At 58.9% G+C, this 20,661-nt stretch overlaps 1 protein-coding gene across 1 annotated transcript in view; it reads right to left on the reverse strand.

The window, feature by feature from the left end:
- Positions 1-20,661, reverse strand: part of IFT172 (intraflagellar transport 172) — a 619,018-nt gene that overhangs the window by 49,794 nt on the left and 548,563 nt on the right. Inside the window, exon 40 of the mRNA XM_068279802.1 lies at positions 2,045-2,161. Within this exon, the coding sequence (XP_068135903.1) occupies positions 2,045-2,161 (117 nt within the window). The remainder of the gene's footprint in view (positions 1-2,044; positions 2,162-20,661) is intronic.

A 20,661-nucleotide genomic window follows, 5' to 3' on the forward strand; every position in this document is an offset into this window, starting at 1 on the left:
TGATATCCCTCTGTGTGTAACGACTCTGTGATACCACTCTGTGTGTAACGACTCTGTGATACCCTTCTGTGTGTAATGACTCTGTGATACCCCTCTGGGTGTAATGACTCTGTGATACCCCTCTGTGTGTAATGACTGTGTGATACCCCTCTGTGTGTAATGACTCTGTGATACCCCTCTGTGTGTAATGACTCTGTGATACCCCTGTGTGTAATGACTCTGCGATATCCCTCTGTGTGTAATAACTCTGTGATATCCCTCTGTGTGTAATGACTCTGTGATACCCCTCTGTGTGTAATGACTCTGTGATACCCCTCTGTGTGTAATGACTCTGTGATACCCGTCTGTGTGTAATGACTCTGTAATACCCCTCTGTGTGTAATGACTCTGTGATACCCCTCTGTGTGTAATGACTCTCTGATATCCCTCTGTGTGTGATGACTCTGTGATACCCCTCTGTGTGTAATGACTCTGTGATACCCCTCTGTGTGTAATGACTCTGTGATACCACTCTGTGTGATGACTCTGTGATACCCCTTTGTGTGTAACGGCTCTGTGATAGCACTCTGTGTGTAACGACTCTGTGATATCCCTCTGTGTGTAATGACTCTGTGATACTCCTCTGTGTGTAATGACTCTGTGATACCCCTCTGTGTAACGACTTAGTGATACCCCTTTGTGTGTAACGGCTCTGTGATAGCCCTCTGTGTGTAATGACTCTGTGATACCCCTCTGTGCGTAATGACTATGTAATATCCCTCTGTGTGTAATGACTCTGATACCCCTCTGTGTGTAACGACTTTGTGGTACCCCTTTGCGTGTAACGACTACGGATACAATGGGCATGGAGGTTGGTCATGGAGGTATGGTTACAATGGTTGGTTGTGGATCATGTGAAGACCCTCAGAAGTAGACACGGCAGAATGTTGTTGCAGAATGATATAAGACGGATCTGGAGGAGGATTGCGTACCTGCAAGTGATTGAGGTGAACTGAACTGATTATCTTGCAGAAAATAAGTATACAACATCTGTGGGACACAACGATAAATATGTATAAAGAAGATGTTGCTGAATAGAAAGTTGGTACCTGGACTGGAGGGGGATGGGGGGGGGGAGGACAATGATAAGGTACCTGAGTGTAGGCGGAGCTCCATGATGGACATACAGGGAAAGCACTGGAGGGAGGAGATATGGAGGGGAAGCGGTGACAGGGCCAGGAAGGATGGATGTTAGGAAGTGCTGGGGGAGGGGCTGAGGAGGACAATGAGAAGGCTGCAGAGGTACCTGAGTGTAGGCGGAGCTCCATGCTGGACATACAGGGAAAGCACTGGAGGGAGGAGATATGGAGGGGAAGCGGTGACAGGGCCAGGAAGGATGGATGTCAGGAAGTGCTGGGGGGAGGGGCTGAGGAGGACAATGAGAAGGCTGCAGAGGTACCTGAGTGTAGGCGGAGCTCCATGATGGACATACAGGGAAAGCACTGGAGGGAGGAGACATGGAGGGGAAGCGGTGACAGGGCCAGGAAGGATGGATGTCAGGAAGTGCTGGGGGGAGGGGCTGAGGAGGACAATGAGAAGGCTGCAGAGGTACCTGAGTGTAGGCGGAGCTCCATGATGGACATACAGGGAAAGCACTGGAGGGAGGAGACATGGAGGGGAAGCGGTGACAGGGCCAGGAAGGATGGATGTCAGGAAGTGCTGGGGGGAGGGGCTGAGGAGGACAATGAGAAGGCTGCAGAGGTACCTGAGTGTAGGGCGGAGCTCCATGCTGGACATACAGGGAAAGCACTGGAGGGAGGAGATATGGAGGGGAAGCGGTGACAGGGCCAGGAAGGATGGATGTCAGGAAGTGCTGGGGGGAGGGGCTGAGGAGGACAATGAGAAGGCTGCAGAGGTACCTGAGTGTAGGCGGAGCTCCATGATGGACATACAGGAAAGCACTGGAGGGAGGAGATATGGAGGGGAAGCGGTGACAGGGCCAGGAAGGATGGATGTCAGGAAGTGCTGGGGGGAGGGGAGGACAATGAGAAGGCTGCAGAGGTACCTGAGCGTTGGCCGGAGCTCCATGCTGGACGTACAGGGAAAGCGCCTTCTCCCAGCTGCCCTCTTTGATGAGGTGGGTGGCAAACAGCGCAATGTACTTGTGCAGAACTTTATAATTCTGTAAAACAAACAGCAGTGTGATGAGAAATCTATACAGCCAATCATGTGCGTTCTTTATACTTGACAGTATGGAGGAGCTCCACTTACTATGACCCGCCACATCCACACACGTTCCATCAAGCAGCACACGTGTTGCACCATTCTGCTCTCACCATCATTAGTGCTAGTTCTGGTGGAGTCATCTGTATGATATACACATAGTGCGGGGCTCAGAGGATCTGCTAAGGATGGTCACAATACTGGACAGTGTATTCCATCAAGCAGCTCACGGCTCGCATTATTCTGAGCTGATCAGGAGTGTACCCGGACACTGCAGGTCCTGCTGTCACTCCACAGAGACCTCCCACACAGGACACCCTGCTACAGCAGCTTCCATCAGCCCTGTTCCCTCTGCCTCAGCTGCAATTCCACCCCCAGCAACTGGAGGTCCCCGCAATGCCTTCCCAGCAGAGGAGTGTACCCAGACACTGCAGGTCCTGCTGTCACTCCACAGTGACCTCCCACACAGGACATCCTGCTACAGCAGCTCCCAGCAGCCCTGTTCCCTCTGCCTCAGCTGCAATTCCACCCCCAGCAACTGGGGGTCCCCGCAATGCCTTCCCAGGGAGGAGTGTACCCGGACACTGCAGGTCCTGCTGTCACTCCACAGTGACCTCACACACAGGACACCCTGCTACAGCAGCTTCCATCAGCCCTGTTCCCTCTGCCTCAGATGCAATTCCTCCCCCAGCCACTGGAGGTCCCCGCAATGCCTTGCCAGCAGAGGAGTGTACCCGGACACTGCAGGTCCTGCTGTCACTCCACAGAGACCTCCCACACAGGACATCCTGCTACAGCAGCTCCCAGCAGCCCTGTTCCCTCTGCCTCAGCTGCAATTCCACCCCCAGCAACTGGAGGTCCCCGCAATGCCTTCCCAGCAGAGGAGTGTACCCAGACACTGCAGGTCCTGCTGTCACTCCACAGTGACCTCCCACACAGGACATCCTGCTACAGCAGCTCCCAGCAGCCCTGTTCCCTCTGCCTCAGCTGCAATTCCACCCCCAGCAACTGGGGGTCCCCGCAATGCCTTCCCAGGGAGGAGTGTACCCGGACACTGCAGGTCCTGCTGTCACTCCACAGTGACCTCCCACACAGGACACCCTGCTACAGCAGCTCCCAGCAGCCCTGTTCCCTCTGCCTCAGCTGCAATTTCTCCCCCAGCCACTGGGAGTCCCCACAATGTCTTCCCAGAGGAGGAGTGTACCCGGACACTGCAGGTCCTGCTGTCACTCCACAGAGACCTCCCACACAGGACACCCTGCTACAGCAGCTCCCAGCAGCCCTGTTCCCTCTGCCTCAGCTGCATTTCCTCCCCCAGCCACTGGAGGTCCCCGCAATGCCTTGCCAGCAGAGGAGTGTACCCGGACACTGCAGGTCCTGCTGTTACTCCACAGTGACCTCCCACACAGGACATCCTGCTACAACAGCTCCCAGCAGCCCTGTTCCCTCTGCCTCAGCTGCAATTCCTCCCCCAGCCACTGGGAGTCCTCGCAATGCCTTCCCAGAGGAGGAGTGTACCTGGACACTGCAGGTCCTGCTGTCACTCCACAGAGACCTCCCACACAGGACATCCTGCTACAACAGCTCCCAGCAGCCCTGTTCCCTCTGCCTCAGCTGCAATTCCTCCCCCAGCCACTGGGAGTCCTCGCAATGCCTTCCCAGAGGAGGAGTGTACCCAGACACTGTAGGTCCTGCTGTCACTCCACAGTGACCTCCCACACAGGACATCCTGCTACAGCAGCTCCCAGCAGCCCTGTTCCCTCCATGTACAGATGCAATTCCTCCCGCAGCCACTGGGGGTCCCCGCAATGCCTTCCCGGGGAGGAGTGTACCTGGACACTGCAGGTCCTGCTGTCACTCCACAGAGACCTCCAACACAGGACACCCTGATACAGCAGCTCCCAGCAGTCCTGTTCCCTCTGCCTCAGCTGCAATTCCACCCCCAGCCACTGGGGGTCCCCGCAATGCCTTCCCAGCAGAGGAGTGTACCCAGACACTGTAGGTCCTGCTGTCACTCCACAGAGACCTCCCACACAGGACACCCTGCTACAGCAGCTCCCAGCAGCCCTGTTCCCTCTGCCTCAGCTGCAATTCCTCCCGCAGCCACTGGGGGTCCCCGCAATGCCTTCCCAGCAGAGGAGTGTACCCGGACACTGCAGGTCCTGCTGTCACTCCACAGAGACCTCCCACACAGGACACCCTGATACAGCAGCTCCCAGCAGCCCTGTTCAGAATCAGAATCAGAATCAGCTTTATTTCGCCAAGTACGTCGACTGACGCACCCGGAATTTTTTGTGGTACACACGGCAGGAGTATGCAGATACAGATTTTGTACAGATCAGTTCACACAGATTTTATACAGATCAGTTCACACAGATTTTATACAGATCAGTTCACACAGATGGGAGAAGGAGCTAAAAAAGTCTGCAAACATCAAACAGATTACAAGGTGGGGGGGTGAGGATGAAACGTAGTTGGGCCGTAGTGCAGCGTTAGTGCGCGGCTAGGGGGGCTTTGCAGGGGTGGTAGCTCGAGTTCAGTAGGAGAACAGCTTGGGGAAAGAAAGTGTTCAAATGTCTGGTGGTCTTGGTGAGGATCGATCTGTAGCGGCGTCCCAAGGGCAGAGGGTCGAAGTATCTGCTGCCAGGGTGAGTAGGGTCGTTCACTATTCTGTTTGCCCTAGACCACAGTCTGGAGGTATAAAGGAGATCCAGAGATGGAAGGGGGGACCCGATGATCCTCTCAGCGGCATTGATTACTCTCTGGAGCTTAAGTCTGTCGCTCGCAGTGGCGCCTGCGTACCAGACAACAATAGAGGAGCAGAGGATAGACTCCACGGTAGCGGTGTAAAAGGTGATCATCAGTTCCCGCGGCATCCCGAATTTCCTCAGCTGCCTCAGAAAGAACAGCCTCTGCTGGGCCTTCTTCTGGGCCTTGGAGGTGTTTTCAGCCCACCTAAGGTCTTTTGTGATGGTGGCTCCCAGGAAACGGACGCTCGACTCCCTGGAGACTTCGATCCCTTCAATAGAGAACGGGTGGAGCGGGTGAGGGCGCCTTCTGAAGTCCACTATCAGCTCGACTGTTTTTGTGGCGTTGAGTACCAGTTGATTGTCTTTGCACCACCTGCAGATGCGTGCGATCTCCTCCCTGTACGCTTGTTCGCCGTTGCTGCCTATGAGCCCCAGTATGGTGGTGTCGTCCGCAAATTTTATGACCTTGACAGAGTCTGCGGAAGAGGTGCACCTGTTCGTGTAGAGGGAAAACAGGATAGGTGACAGTACACACCCCTGCGGGGCTCCTGTGTTTGTGGTTCTATCCTGTGACGAGCAGTTGCCGAGCCTCACTCTTTGTGTCCTATCTGTGAGGAAGTCCTTGATCCAGGAGCACAGCAGGGGGTCGAGGCCAAGATTAACAAGGTTGTCGTATAGGATGTTTGGGCATATTGTATTAAAGGCTGAGCTGAAGTCAAGGAAAAGGATCCGGGCATAGGTGTTCGGGTTGTCAAGGTGTTCTGTGATGTGCGCCAGAGTGATGTTGATGGCGTCCTCGATAGACCTGTTTGGCCTGTAGGCAAATTGAAGTGGGTCTAGGAGGGAGTCCGTGGAGTGCTTCAGGTGGTGGAGGACCAGCCTTTCCAAGATCTTCATGATGGTGGAGGTGAGTGCTACTGGCCTATATTTGTTGAGATCGCAGTTTCCTGGCTTCTTGGGAACCGGAATGATTGTGGATTTTTTAAGGCAGGATGGAACTTTGCCCTCGGCCAGTGATTTGTTAAAGAGAGGGGTGAGGACAGGAGCAAGTTGGGTTGCGCAGGTTCGCAGGCAGAAAGATGACACGCCGTCCGGGCCTGAGGCCTTCCTGGGGTTAAGCCACCGGAGTTGTTTCAGGACATCCGCTTCTCGGACAGTTACCAGACCTGTGCCGGATGACGTCTCTGGTGCGCTTGCTTGTGCCTCAAGTGTGAGGGGGTCTCTCTCGAACCGGCAATAGAACTCGTTGAGTTTCTCGGCAAGTTCTGTGCTGGGTGGAGCGTGCTGAGGGGGAGGTTTCAGGTTCGTGGCTGCCCTTAGGCCTCTCCAGACTTCCCGTGGATTGTTGGACTGGAGGCTGAGACGCAGCTTGTCTGAATAGTTCCGCTTCGCCACCTTAATTTCGCGGTTTAGGGTGTTCCTGGCCTCGCGAAAGTCCTCTGGGGTGCCTGATTTGTGAGCTGCTGCCCTTGTTTTCCTGAGCTGGCTCAGCTTGCCATTGAACCAGGGCTTGCTGTTGGGGAAGACTTTGAAGCTCTTCGTCAGGATGCATGACTCCTCACAGAAGCTGATGTAGGAGGTGATGTTCGTGGCCCATTCCTCCAGACAGGGTAACTCCAGGGCTGACCAGTCGGTGCATTCGAAGCAGGCCTGGAGTTGCTGCCTGGCCCCCTCTGACCATTTCTTGACAGTTCTCAGGGCGGGTTTGGTGGACCCTAGCTGCCTTCTGTAGGTGGGAATCAGGCGGACAAGGCAGTGGTCAGAGTTGCCGAGGGGAGCCCATTGAGTGGCCTTGTAGGCATCCTTGAGCACGGTGTAGCAATGGTCAAGGGTGTTCTCCTGCCTGGTGGGGCACATTATATGTTGTTTGTAGCGGGGGAGCTCCCGGGGGAGGTTGGCTTTATTGAAGTCCCCCAGGATGATAAAGAGGGAGTCTGGTAGGGATGTCTCCCACTGGGTGATGGAGTGGCATAGCTTGCCCAGGGCACTTGAAGTGTCTGCGTCGGGTGGGATGTAGACCCCGACCAGAACGAAGGATCAGAACTCTCTAGGGGAGTACACTGGTCTGCAGTTTACGAGAAGGAGCTCGATGTCTGGTGTGCAGCATTTGAACAGGGTGGTGGTGTTGGTGCACCAAGCGGTATTGATGTAGAGGCAGATGCCACCACCTTTCTTTTTCCCGGAGAGAGTCGGGTCGCGATCAGCTCGAATGAGATTGTATCCCTGAAGGAGAAGGGAGTTGTCGGGGATGGCGTCTTTCAGCCATATCTCTGTGAAGCAGAGGATGTGGGTGCACCCTTCCAGCTCGCGTTTGTTGCCAAGCAGGATGAGCAGTTCGTCCAGCTTATTTGGAAGGGACCGAACGTTCGATAGTATGATGGCGGGGAGGGGTGTGCGCAGGCCTCTCCTCTTGAGTTTCGTAAGTGCCCCTGCCCTGCACCCTCTGTAGCGACGCCTGTTTGGGGCCCATTTGGTGGAGCTGGTGAGGTGGTCAAAGTGGGCACAGACTGAGACCCAGTCTCTGCCTCAGCTGCAATTCCTCCCGCAGCCACTGGGGGTCCCAGCAATGCCTTCCCAGCAGAGGAGTGTACCCGGACACTGCAGGTCCTGCTGTCACTCCACACAGACCTCCCACACAGGACATCCTGCTACAGCAGCTCCCAGCAGCCCTGTTCCCTCTGCCTCAGCTGCAATTCCTCCCCCAGCCACCGGGAGTCCCCGCAATGCCTTCCCAGGGGAGGAGTGTACCCAGACACTGCAGGTCCTGCTGTCACTCCACAGAGACCTCCAACACAGGACACCCTGCTACAGCAGCTCCCAGCAGCCCTGTTCCCTCTGCCTCAGCTGCAATGCCTCCCGCAGCCACTGGGGGTCCCCGCAATGCCTTCCCAGCAGAGGAGTGTACCCGGACACTGCAGGTCCTGCTGTCACTCCACAGAGACCTCCCACACAGGACATCCTGCTACAGCAGCTCCCAGCAGCCCTGTTCCCTCTGCCTCAGCTGTAATTCCTCCCCCAGCCACCGGGAGTCCCCGCAATGCCTTCCCAGGGGAGGAGTGTACCCAGACACTGTAGGTCCTGCTGTCACTCCACAGTGACCTCCCACACAGGACACCCTGCTACAGCAGTTCCCAGCAGCCCTGTTCCCTCTGTCTCAGCTGCAATTCCACCCCGAGCCACTGGGAGTCCCCGCAATGCCTTCCCAGCAGAGGAGTGTACCCGGACACTGCAGGTCCTGCTGTCACTCCACAGAGACCTCCCACACAGGACACCCTGCTACAGCAGCTCCCAGCAGCTGTGTTCCCTCTGCCTCAGCTGCAATTCCACCCCCAGCAACTGGGGGTCCCCGCAATGCCTTCCCGGGGAGGAGTGTACCCGGACACTGCAGGTCCTGCTGTCACTCCACAGTGACCTCCCACACAGGACACCCTGCTACAGCAGCTCCCAGCAGCCCTGTTCCCTCCATGTACAGATGCAATTACACCCCCAGCCACTGGGAGTCCCCGCAATCCCTTCCCAGCAGAGGAGTGTACCCGGACACTGCAGGTCCTGCTGTCACTCCACAGAGACCTCCCACACAGGACACCCTGCTACAGCAGCTCCCAGCAGCCCTGTTCGCTCCATGTACAGATGAAATTCCACCCCAGCCACTGGGGGTCCCTGCAATGCCTTCCCAGCAGAGGAGTGTACCCGGACACTGCAGGTCCTGCTGTCACTCCACAGTGACCTCCCACACAGGACACCCTGCTACAGCAGCTCCCAGCAGCCCTGTTCCCTCCATGTACAGATGCAATTCCACCCCAGCCACTGGGGGTCCCTGCAATGCCTTCCCAGCAGAGGAGTGTACCCGGACACTGCAGGTCCTGCTGTCACTCCACAGTGACCTCCCACACAGGACATCCTGCTACAGCAGCTCCCAGCAGCCCTGTTCCCTCCATGTACAGATGCAATTCCACCCCCAGCCACTGGAGGACCCGCAATGCCTTCCCAGAGGAGGAGTGTACCCGGACACTGCAGGTCCTGCTGTCACTCCACAGAGACCTCCCACACAGGACATCCTGCTACAGCAGCTCCCAGCAGCCCTGTTCCCTCTGCATCAGCTGCAATTCCACCCCCAGCCACTGGGGGTCCCCGCAATGCCTTCCCAGAGGAGGAGTGTACCCAGACACTGCAGGTCATGCTGTCACTCCACAGAGACCTCCCACACAGGACACCCTGCTACAGCAGCTCCCAGCAGCCCTGTTCCCTCCATGTACAGCTGCAATTCCTCCCGCAGCCACTGGGAGTCCCCACAATGCCTTCCCAGCAGAGGAGTGTACCCGGACACTGCAGGTCCTGCTGTCACTCCACAGAGACCTCCCACACAGGACACCCTGCTACAACAGCTCCCAGCAGCCCTGTTCCCTCTATGTACAGATGCAATTCCACCCCAAGCCACTGGAGGTCCCCGCAATGCCTTCCCGGGGAGGAGTGTACCTGGACACTGCAGGTCCTGCTGTCACTCCACAGTGACCTCCCACACAGGACACCCTGCTACAGCAGCTCCAAGCAGCCCTGTTCCCTCCATGTACAGATGCAATTCCACCCCCAGCCACTGGGAGTCCCCGCAATGCCTTCCCAGCAGAGGAGTGTACCCGGACACTGCAGGTCCTGCTGTCACTCCAGAGAGACCTCCCACACAGGACACCCTGCTACAGCAGCTCCCAGCAGCCCTGTTCCCTCTGTACACAGCTGCAATTCCACCTCCAGCCACTGGGAGTACCCGCAATGCCTTCCCAGCAGAGGAGTGTACCCGGACACTGCAGGTCCTGCTGTCACTCCACAGTGACCTCCCACACAGGACAACCTGCTACAGCAGCTCCAGCTGCAATTCCACCCCCAGCCACTGGAGGTCCCCGCAATGCCTTCCCAGGGAGGAGTGTACCTGGACACTGCAGGTCCTGCTGTCACTGCACAGAGACCTCCCAAACAGGACACCCTGCTACAGCAGCTCCCAGCAGCCCTGTTCCCTCCATGTACAGATGCAATTCCACCCCCAGCCACTGGAGGTCCCCGCAATGCCTTCCAAGAGGAGGAGTGTACCCGGACACTGCAGGTCCTGCTGTCACTCCACAGAGACCTCCCACACAGGACACCCTGCTACAGCAGCTCCCAGCAGCCCTGTTCCCTCTGCCTCAGCTGCAATTCCACCCCCAGCCACTGGAGGTCCTCGCAATGCCTTCCCAGCAGAGGAGTGTACCCGGACACTGCAGGTCCTGCTGTCACTCCACAGTGACAACCTGCTACAGCAGCTCCCAGCAGTCCTGTTCCCTCCATGTACAGCTGTAATTCCACCCCCAGCCACTGGGAGTCCCCACAATGCCTTCCCAGCAGAGGAGTGTACCCGGACACTGCAGGTCCTGCTGTCACTCCACAGTGACCTCCCACACAGGACACCCTGCTACAGCAGCTCCCAGCAGCCCTGTTCCCTCCATGTACAGATGCAATTCCACCCCCAGCCACTGGGAGTCCCCGCAATCCCTTCCCAGCAGAGGAGTGTACCCGGACACTGCAGGTCCTGCTGTCACTCCACAGAGACCTCCCACACAGGACACCCTGCTACAGCAGCTCCCAGCAGCCCTGTTCGCTCCATGTACAGATGAAATTCCACCCCCAGCCACTGGGAGTCCCCGCAATGCCATCCCAGGGGAGGAGTGTACCCGGGCACTGCAGGTCCTGCTGTCACTCCACAGTAACCTCCCACACAGGACACCCTGCTACAGCAGCTCCCAGCAGCCCTGTTCCCTCCATGTACAGATGCAATTCCACCCCCAGCCACTGGGGGTCCCTGCAATGCCTTCCCAGCAGAGGAGTGTACCCGGACACTGCAGGTCCTGCTGTCACTCCACAGTGACCTCCCACACAGGACATCCTGCTACAGCAGCTCCCAGCAGCCCTGTTCCCTCCATGTACAGATGCAATTCCACCCCCAGCCACTGGAGGACCCGCAATGCCTTCCCAGAGGAGGAGTGTACCCGGACACTGCAGGTCCTGCTGTCACTCCACAGAGACCTCCCACACAGGACATCCTGCTACAGCAGCTCCCAGCAGCCCTGTTCCCTCTGCCTCAGCTGCAATTCCACCCCCAGCCACTGGGGGTCCCCGCAATGCCTTCCCAGAGGAGGAGTGTACCCAGACACTGCAGGTCCTGCTGTCACTCCACAGTGACCTCCCACACAGGACACCCTGCTACAGCAGCTCCCAGCAGCCCTGTTCCCTCCATGTACAGCTGCAATTCCTCCCGCAGCCACTGGGAGTCCCCACAATGCCTTCCCAGCAGAGGAGTGTACCCGGACACTGCAGGTCCTGCTGTCACTCCACAGAGACCTCCCACACAGGACACCCTGCTACAACAGCTCCCAGCAGCCCTGTTCCCTCTATGTACAGATGCAATTCCACCCCCCAGCCACTGGAGGTCCCCGCAATGCCTTCCCGGGGAGGAGTGTACCTGGACACTGCAGGTCCTGCTGTCACTCCACAGTGACCTCCCACACAGGACATCCTGCTACAGCAGCTCCCAGCAGCCCTGTCCCCTCTGTCTCAGCTGCAATTCCACCCCCAGCCACTGGAGGTCCCCGCAATGCCTTCCCACCAGAGGAAAGTACCCAGACATTGTAGGTCCTGCTGTCACTCCACAGTGACCTCCCACACAGGACACCCTGCTACAGCAGCTCCCAGCAGCCCTGTTCCCTCCATGTACAGATGCAATTCCTCCCCCAGCCACTGGGAGTCTCCGCAATGCCTTCCCAGCAGAGGAGTGTACCCGGACACTGCAGGTCCTGCTGTCACTCCACAGAGACCTCCCACATAGGACACCCTGCTACAGCAGCTCCCAGCAGCCCTGTTCCCTATGTACACAGCTGCAATTCCACCTCCAGCCACTGGGAGTACCCGCAATGCCTTCCCAGCAGAGGAGTGTACCCGGACACTGCAGGTCCTGCTGTCACTCCACAGTGACCTCCCACACAGGACACCCTGCTACAGCAGCTCCCAGCAGCCCTGTTCCCTCTGCCTCAGCTGCAATTCCACCCCCAGCCACTGGAGGTCCCCGCAATGCCTTCCCAGGGAGGAGTGTACCTGGACACTGCAGGTCCTGCTGTCACTGCACAGAGACCTCCCACACAGGACACCCTGCTACAGCAGCTCCCAGCAGCCCTGTTCCCTCTGCCTCAGCTGCAATTCCACCCCCAGCCACTGGAGGTCCTCGCAATGCCTTCCCAGCAGAGGAGTATACCCGGACACTGCAGGTCCTGCTGTCACTCCACAGTGACCTCCCACACAGGACAACCTGCTACAGCAGCTCCCAGCAGCCCTGTTCCCTCTGCTTCAGCTGCAATTCCACCCCCAGCCACTGTAGTTCCCCGCAATGCCTTCCCGGGGAGGAGTGTACCTGGACACTGCAGGTCCTGCTGTCACTCCACAGAGACCTCCCACACAGGACATCCTGCTACAGCAGCTCCCAGCAGTCCTGTTCCCTCCATGACCCAGCCACTGGGAGTCCCCGCAATGCCTTCCCAGCAGAGGAGTGTACCCGGACACTGCAGGTCCTGCTGTCACTCCAGAGAGACCTCCCACACAGGACACCCTGCTACAGCAGCTCTCAGCAGCCCTGTTCCCTCTGCCTCAGCTGCAATTCCACCCCCAGCAACTGGGGGTCCCCGCAATGCATTCCCAGAGGAGGAGTGTACCCGGACACTGCAGGTCCTGCTGTCACTCCACAGTGACCTCCCACACAGGACACCCTGCTACAGCAGCTTCCATCAGCCCTGTTCCCTCTGCCTCAGCTGCAATTCCTCCCCCAGCCACTGGGAGTCCCCGCAATGCCTTCCCAGCAGAGGAGTGTACCCGAACACTGCAGGTCCTGCTGTCACTCCACAGTGACCTCCCACACAGGACATCCTGCTACAGCAGCTCCCAGCAGTCCTGTTCCCTCCATGCACAGCTGCAATTCCACCCCCAGCCACTAGGAGTCCCCGCAATGCCTTGCCAGCAGAGGAGTGTACCCGGACACTGCAGGTCCTGCTGTTACTCCACAGTGACCTCCCACACAGGACATCCTGCTACAACAGCTCCCAGCAGCCCTGTTCCCTCTGCCTCAGCTGCAATTCCTACCCCAGCCACTGGAGGTCCCCGCAATGCCTTCCCAGAGGAGGAGTGTACCCGGACACTGCAGGTCCTGCTGTCACTCCACAGTGACCTCCCACACAGGACATCCTGCTACAGCAGCTCCCAGCAGTCCTGTTCCCTCCATGCACAGCTGCAATTCCACCCCCTGCCACTGGGGGTCCCTGCAATGCCTTCCCAGCAGAGGAGTGTACCCAGACACTGTAGGTCCTGCTGTCACTCCACAGTGACCTCCCACACAGGACACCCTGCTACAGCAGCTCCCAGCAGCCCTGTTCCCTCCATGCACAGCTGTAATTCCACCCCCAGCCACTGGGGGTCCCCGCAATGCCTTCCCAGCATAGGAGTGTACCCGGACACTGCAGGTCCTGTTGTCACTCCACAGAGACCTCCCACACAGGACACCCTGCTACAGCAGCTCCCAGCAGCCCTGTTCCCTCTGCCTCAGCTGCAATTCCACCCCCAGCCACTGGAGGTCCCATCAATGCCTTCCCAGTGGAGGAGTGTACCTGGACAATGCAGGTCTTGTTGTCACTCCACAGTGACCTCCCACACAGGACATCCTGCTACAGCAGCTCCCAGCAGCCCTGTTCCCTCCATGTACAGATGCAATTCCACCCCCAGCCACTGGGAGTCCCCGCAATGTCTTCCCAGTGGAGGAGTGTACCCGGACACTGCAGGTCCTGCTGTCACTCCACAGTGACCTCCCACACAGGACATCCTGCTACAGCAGCTCTCAGCAGCCCTGTTCCCTCTGCCTCATCTTCAATTCCACCCCCAGCCACTGGGGGTCCCCGCAATGCCTTCCCAGCAGAGGAGTGTACCTAGACACTGCAGGTCCTGCTGTCACTCCACAGAGACCTCCCACACAGGACACCCTGCTACAGCAGCTCCCAGCAGCCCTGTTCCCTCCATGTATAGATGCAATTCCACCTCCAGCCACTGGGGGTCCCCGCAATGCCTTCCCACCAGAGGAGTGTACCCGGACACTGCAGGTCCTGCTGACTCTCCACAGTGACCTCCCACACAGGACATCCTGCTACAGCAGCTCCCAGCAGCTGTGTTCCCTCTGCCTCAGCTGCAATTCCACCCCCAGCCACTGGAGGTCCCCGCAATGCATTCCCAGAGGAGGAGTGTACCTGGACACTGCAGGTCCTGCTGTCACTCCACAGTGACCTCCCACACAGGACACCCTGCTACAGCAGCTCCCAGCAGCCCTGTCCCCTCCATGTACAGATGCAATTTCACCCCCAGCCACTGGAGGTCCCCGCAATGCCTTCATGGGGAGGAGTGTACCTGGACACTGCAGGTCCTGCTGTCACTCCACAGTGACCTCCCACACAGGACACCCTGCTACAGCAGCTCCCAGCAGCCCTGTCCCCTCTGTCTCAGCTGCAATTCCTCCCCCAGCCACTGGGAGTCCCCGCAATGCCGTCACAGCAGAGGAGTGTACCCGGACACTGCAGGTCCTGCTGTCACTCCACAGAGACCTCCCAAACAGGACACCCTGCTACAGCAGCTCCCAGCAGCCCTGTTCCCTCCATGTACAGATGCAATTCCACCCCCAACCACTGGAGGTCCCCGCAGTGCCTTCCCAGAGGAGGAGTGTACCCGGACACTGCAGGTCCTGCTGTCACTCCACAGAGACCTCCCACACAGGACATCGTGCTACAGCAGCTCCCAGCAGTCCTGTTCCCTCCATGCACAGCTGCAATTCCACCCCCAGCCACTGGGGGTCCCTGCAATGCCTTCCCAGCAGAGGAGTGTACCCGGACACTGCAGGTCCTGTTGTCACTCCACAGTGACCTCCCACACAGGACACCCTGCTACAGCAGCTCCCAGCAGCCCTGTTCCCTCTGCCTCAGCTGCAATTCCACCCCCAGCCACTAGGAGTCCCCGCAATGCCTTGCCAGCTGAGGAGTGTACCCGGACACTGCAGGTCCTGCTGTTACTCTACAGTGACCTCCCACACAGGACATCCTGCTACAACAGCTCCCAGCAGCCCTGTTCCCTCTGCTTCAGCTGCAATTCCACCCCCAGCCACTGGAGGTCCCCGCAATGCCTTCCCGGGGAGGAGTGTACCTGGACACTGCAGGTCCTGCTGTCACTCCACAGAGACCTCCCACACAGGACACCCTGCTACAGCAGCTCCCAGCAGCCCTGTTCCCTCCATGTACAGATGCAATTACACCCCCAGCCACTGGGAGTCCCCGCAATCCCTTCCCAGCAGAGGAGTGTACCCGGACACTGCAGGTCCTGCTGTCACTCCACAGAGACCTCCCACACAGGACACCCTGCTACAGCAGCTCCCAGCAGCCCTGTTCGCTCCATGTACAGATGAAATTCCACCCCAGCCACTGGGGGTCCCTGCAATGCCTTCCCAGCAGAGGAGTGTACCCGGACACTGCAGGTCCTGCTGTCACTCCACAGTGACCTCCCACACAGGACACCCTGCTACAGCAGCTCCCAGCAGCCCTGTTCCCTCCATGTACAGATGCAATTCCACCCCAGCCACTGGGGGTCCCTGCAATGCCTTCCCAGCAGAGGAGTGTACCCGGACACTGCAGGTCCTGCTGTCACTCCACAGTGACCTCCCACACAGGACATCCTGCTACAGCAGCTCCCAGCAGCCCTGTTCCCTCCATGTACAGATGCAATTCCACCCCCAGCCACTGGAGGACCCGCAATGCCTTCCCAGAGGAGGAGTGTACCCGGACACTGCAGGTCCTGCTGTCACTCCACAGAGACCTCCCACACAGGACATCCTGCTACAGCAGCTCCCAGCAGCCCTGTTCCCTCTGCATCAGCTGCAATTCCACCCCCAGCCACTGGGGGTCCCCGCAATGCCTTCCCAGAGGAGGAGTGTACCCAGACACTGCAGGTCATGCTGTCACTCCACAGAGACCTCCCACACAGGACACCCTGCTACAGCAGCTCCCAGCAGCCCTGTTCCCTCCATGTACAGCTGCAATTCCTCCCGCAGCCACTGGGAGTCCCCACAATGCCTTCCCAGCAGAGGAGTGTACCCGGACACTGCAGGTCCTGCTGTCACTCCACAGAGACCTCCCACACAGGACACCCTGCTACAACAGCTCCCAGCAGCCCTGTTCCCTCTATGTACAGATGCAATTCCACCCCAAGCCACTGGAGGTCCCCGCAATGCCTTCCCGGGGAGGAGTGTACCTGGACACTGCAGGTCCTGCTGTCACTCCACAGTGACCTCCCACACAGGACACCCTGCTACAGCAGCTCCAAGCAGCCCTGTTCCCTCCATGTACAGATGCAATTCCACCCCCAGCCACTGGGAGTCCCCGCAATGCCTTCCCAGCAGAGGAGTGTACCCGGACACTGCAGGTCCTGCTGTCACTCCAGAGAGACCTCCCACACAGGACACCCTGCTACAGCAGCTCCCAGCAGCCCTGTTCCCTCTGTACACAGCTGCAATTCCACCTCCAGCCACTGGGAGTACCCGCAATGCCTTCCCAGCAGAGGAGTGTACCCGGACACTGCAGGTCCTGCTGTCACTCCACAGTGACCTCCCACACAGGACAACCTGCTACAGCAGCTCCAGCTGCAATTCCACCCCCAGCCACTGGAGGTCCCCGCAATGCCTTCCCAGGGAGGAGTGTACCTGGACACTGCAGGTCCTGCTGTCACTGCACAGAGACCTCCCAAACAGGACACCCTGCTACAGCAGCTCCCAGCAGCCCTGTTCCCTCCATGTACAGATGCAATTCCACCCCCAGCCACTGGAGGTCCCCGCAATGCCTTCCAAGAGGAGGAGTGTACCCGGACACTGCAGGTCCTGCTGTCACTCCACAGAGACCTCCCACACAGGACACCCTGCTACAGCAGCTCCCAGCAGCCCTGTTCCCTCTGCCTCAGCTGCAATTCCACCCCCAGCCACTGGAGGTCCTCGCAATGCCTTCCCAGCAGAGGAGTGTACCCGGACACTGCAGGTCCTGCTGTCACTCCACAGTGACAACCTGCTACAGCAGCTCCCAGCAGTCCTGTTCCCTCCATGTACAGCTGTAATTCCACCCCCAGCCACTGGGAGTCCCCACAATGCCTTCCCAGCAGAGGAGTGTACCCGGACACTGCAGGTCCTGCTGTCACTCCACAGTGACCTCCCACACAGGACACCCTGCTACAGCAGCTCCCAGCAGCCCTGTTCCCTCCATGTACAGATGCAATTCCACCCCCAGCCACTGGGAGTCCCCGCAATCCCTTCCCAGCAGAGGAGTGTACCCGGACACTGCAGGTCCTGCTGTCACTCCACAGAGACCTCCCACACAGGACACCCTGCTACAGCAGCTCCCAGCAGCCCTGTTCGCTCCATGTACAGATGAAATTCCACCCCCAGCCACTGGGAGTCCCCGCAATGCCATCCCAGGGGAGGAGTGTACCCGGGCACTGCAGGTCCTGCTGTCACTCCACAGTAACCTCCCACACAGGACACCCTGCTACAGCAGCTCCCAGCAGCCCTGTTCCCTCCATGTACAGATGCAATTCCACCCCCAGCCACTGGGGGTCCCTGCAATGCCTTCCCAGCAGAGGAGTGTACCCGGACACTGCAGGTCCTGCTGTCACTCCACAGTGACCTCCCACACAGGACATCCTGCTACAGCAGCTCCCAGCAGCCCTGTTCCCTCCATGTACAGATGCAATTCCACCCCCAGCCACTGGAGGACCCGCAATGCCTTCCCAGAGGAGGAGTGTACCCGGACACTGCAGGTCCTGCTGTCACTCCACAGAGACCTCCCACACAGGACATCCTGCTACAGCAGCTCCCAGCAGCCCTGTTCCCTCTGCCTCAGCTGCAATTCCACCCCCAGCCACTGGGGGTCCCCGCAATGCCTTCCCAGAGGAGGAGTGTACCCAGACACTGCAGGTCCTGCTGTCACTCCACAGTGACCTCCCACACAGGACACCCTGCTACAGCAGCTCCCAGCAGCCCTGTTCCCTCCATGTACAGCTGCAATTCCTCCCGCAGCCACTGGGAGTCCCCACAATGCCTTCCCAGCAGAGGAGTGTACCCGGACACTGCAGGTCCTGCTGTCACTCCACAGAGACCTCCCACACAGGACACCCTGCTACAACAGCTCCCAGCAGCCCTGTTCCCTCTATGTACAGATGCAATTCCACCCCCCAGCCACTGGAGGTCCCCGCAATGCCTTCCCGGGGAGGAGTGTACCTGGACACTGCAGGTCCTGCTGTCACTCCACAGTGACCTCCCACACAGGACATCCTGCTACAGCAGCTCCCAGCAGCCCTGTCCCCTCTGTCTCAGCTGCAATTCCACCCCCAGCCACTGGAGGTCCCCGCAATGCCTTCCCACCAGAGGAAAGTACCCAGACATTGTAGGTCCTGCTGTCACTCCACAGTGACCTCCCACACAGGACACCCTGCTACAGCAGCTCCCAGCAGCCCTGTTCCCTCCATGTACAGATGCAATTCCTCCCCCAGCCACTGGGAGTCTCCGCAATGCCTTCCCAGCAGAGGAGTGTACCCGGACACTGCAGGTCCTGCTGTCACTCCACAGAGACCTCCCACATAGGACACCCTGCTACAGCAGCTCCCAGCAGCCCTGTTCCCTATGTACACAGCTGCAATTCCACCTCCAGCCACTGGGAGTACCCGCAATGCCTTCCCAGCAGAGGAGTGTACCCGGACACTGCAGGTCCTGCTGTCACTCCACAGTGACCTCCCACACAGGACACCCTGCTACAGCAGCTCCCAGCAGCCCTGTTCCCTCTGCCTCAGCTGCAATTCCACCCCCAGCCACTGGAGGTCCCCGCAATGCCTTCCCAGGGAGGAGTGTACCTGGACACTGCAGGTCCTGCTGTCACTGCACAGAGACCTCCCACACAGGACACCCTGCTACAGCAGCTCCCAGCAGCCCTGTTCCCTCTGCCTCAGCTGCAATTCCACCCCCAGCCACTGGAGGTCCTCGCAATGCCTTCCCAGCAGAGGAGTATACCCGGACACTGCAGGTCCTGCTGTCACTCCACAGTGACCTCCCACACAGGACAACCTGCTACAGCAGCTCCCAGCAGCCCTGTTCCCTCTGCTTCAGCTGCAATTCCACCCCCAGCCACTGTAGTTCCCCGCAATGCCTTCCCGGGGAGGAGTGTACCTGGACACTGCAGGTCCTGCTGTCACTCCACAGAGACCTCCCACACAGGACATCCTGCTACAGCAGCTCCCAGCAGTCCTGTTCCCTCCATGACCCAGCCACTGGGAGTCCCCGCAATGCCTTCCCAGCAGAGGAGTGTACCCGGACACTGCAGGTCCTGCTGTCACTCCAGAGAGACCTCCCACACAGGACACCCTGCTACAGCAGCTCTCAGCAGCCCTGTTCCCTCTGCCTCAGCTGCAATTCCACCCCCAGCAACTGGGGGTCCCCGCAATGCATTCCCAGAGGAGGAGTGTACCCGGACACTGCAGGTCCTGCTGTCACTCCACAGTGACCTCCCACACAGGACACCCTGCTACAGCAGCTTCCATCAGCCCTGTTCCCTCTGCCTCAGCTGCAATTCCTCCCCCAGCCACTGGGAGTCCCCGCAATGCCTTCCCAGCAGAGGAGTGTACCCGAACACTGCAGGTCCTGCTGTCACTCCACAGTGACCTCCCACACAGGACATCCTGCTACAGCAGCTCCCAGCAGTCCTGTTCCCTCCATGCACAGCTGCAATTCCACCCCCAGCCACTAGGAGTCCCCGCAATGCCTTGCCAGCAGAGGAGTGTACCCGGACACTGCAGGTCCTGCTGTTACTCCACAGTGACCTCCCACACAGGACATCCTGCTACAACAGCTCCCAGCAGCCCTGTTCCCTCTGCCTCAGCTGCAATTCCTACCCCAGCCACTGGAGGTCCCCGCAATGCCTTCCCAGAGGAGGAGTGTACCCGGACACTGCAGGTCCTGCTGTCACTCCACAGTGACCTCCCACACAGGACATCCTGCTACAGCAGCTCCCAGCAGTCCTGTTCCCTCCATGCACAGCTGCAATTCCACCCCCTGCCACTGGGGGTCCCTGCAATGCCTTCCCAGCAGAGGAGTGTACCCAGACACTGTAGGTCCTGCTGTCACTCCACAGTGACCTCCCACACAGGACACCCTGCTACAGCAGCTCCCAGCAGCCCTGTTCCCTCCATGCACAGCTGTAATTCCACCCCCAGCCACTGGGGGTCCCCGCAATGCCTTCCCAGCATAGGAGTGTACCCGGACACTGCAGGTCCTGTTGTCACTCCACAGAGACCTCCCACACAGGACACCCTGCTACAGCAGCTCCCAGCAGCCCTGTTCCCTCTGCCTCAGCTGCAATTCCACCCCCAGCCACTGGAGGTCCCATCAATGCCTTCCCAGTGGAGGAGTGTACCTGGACAATGCAGGTCTTGTTGTCACTCCACAGTGACCTCCCACACAGGACATCCTGCTACAGCAGCTCCCAGCAGCCCTGTTCCCTCCATGTACAGATGCAATTCCACCCCCAGCCACTGGGAGTCCCCGCAATGTCTTCCCAGTGGAGGAGTGTACCCGGACACT

This window comes from Hyperolius riggenbachi, chromosome 4 (assembly GCF_040937935.1).
Source record: "Hyperolius riggenbachi isolate aHypRig1 chromosome 4, aHypRig1.pri, whole genome shotgun sequence".
In the NCBI taxonomy this organism is placed as follows: Eukaryota; Metazoa; Chordata; class Amphibia; order Anura; family Hyperoliidae; genus Hyperolius; species Hyperolius riggenbachi.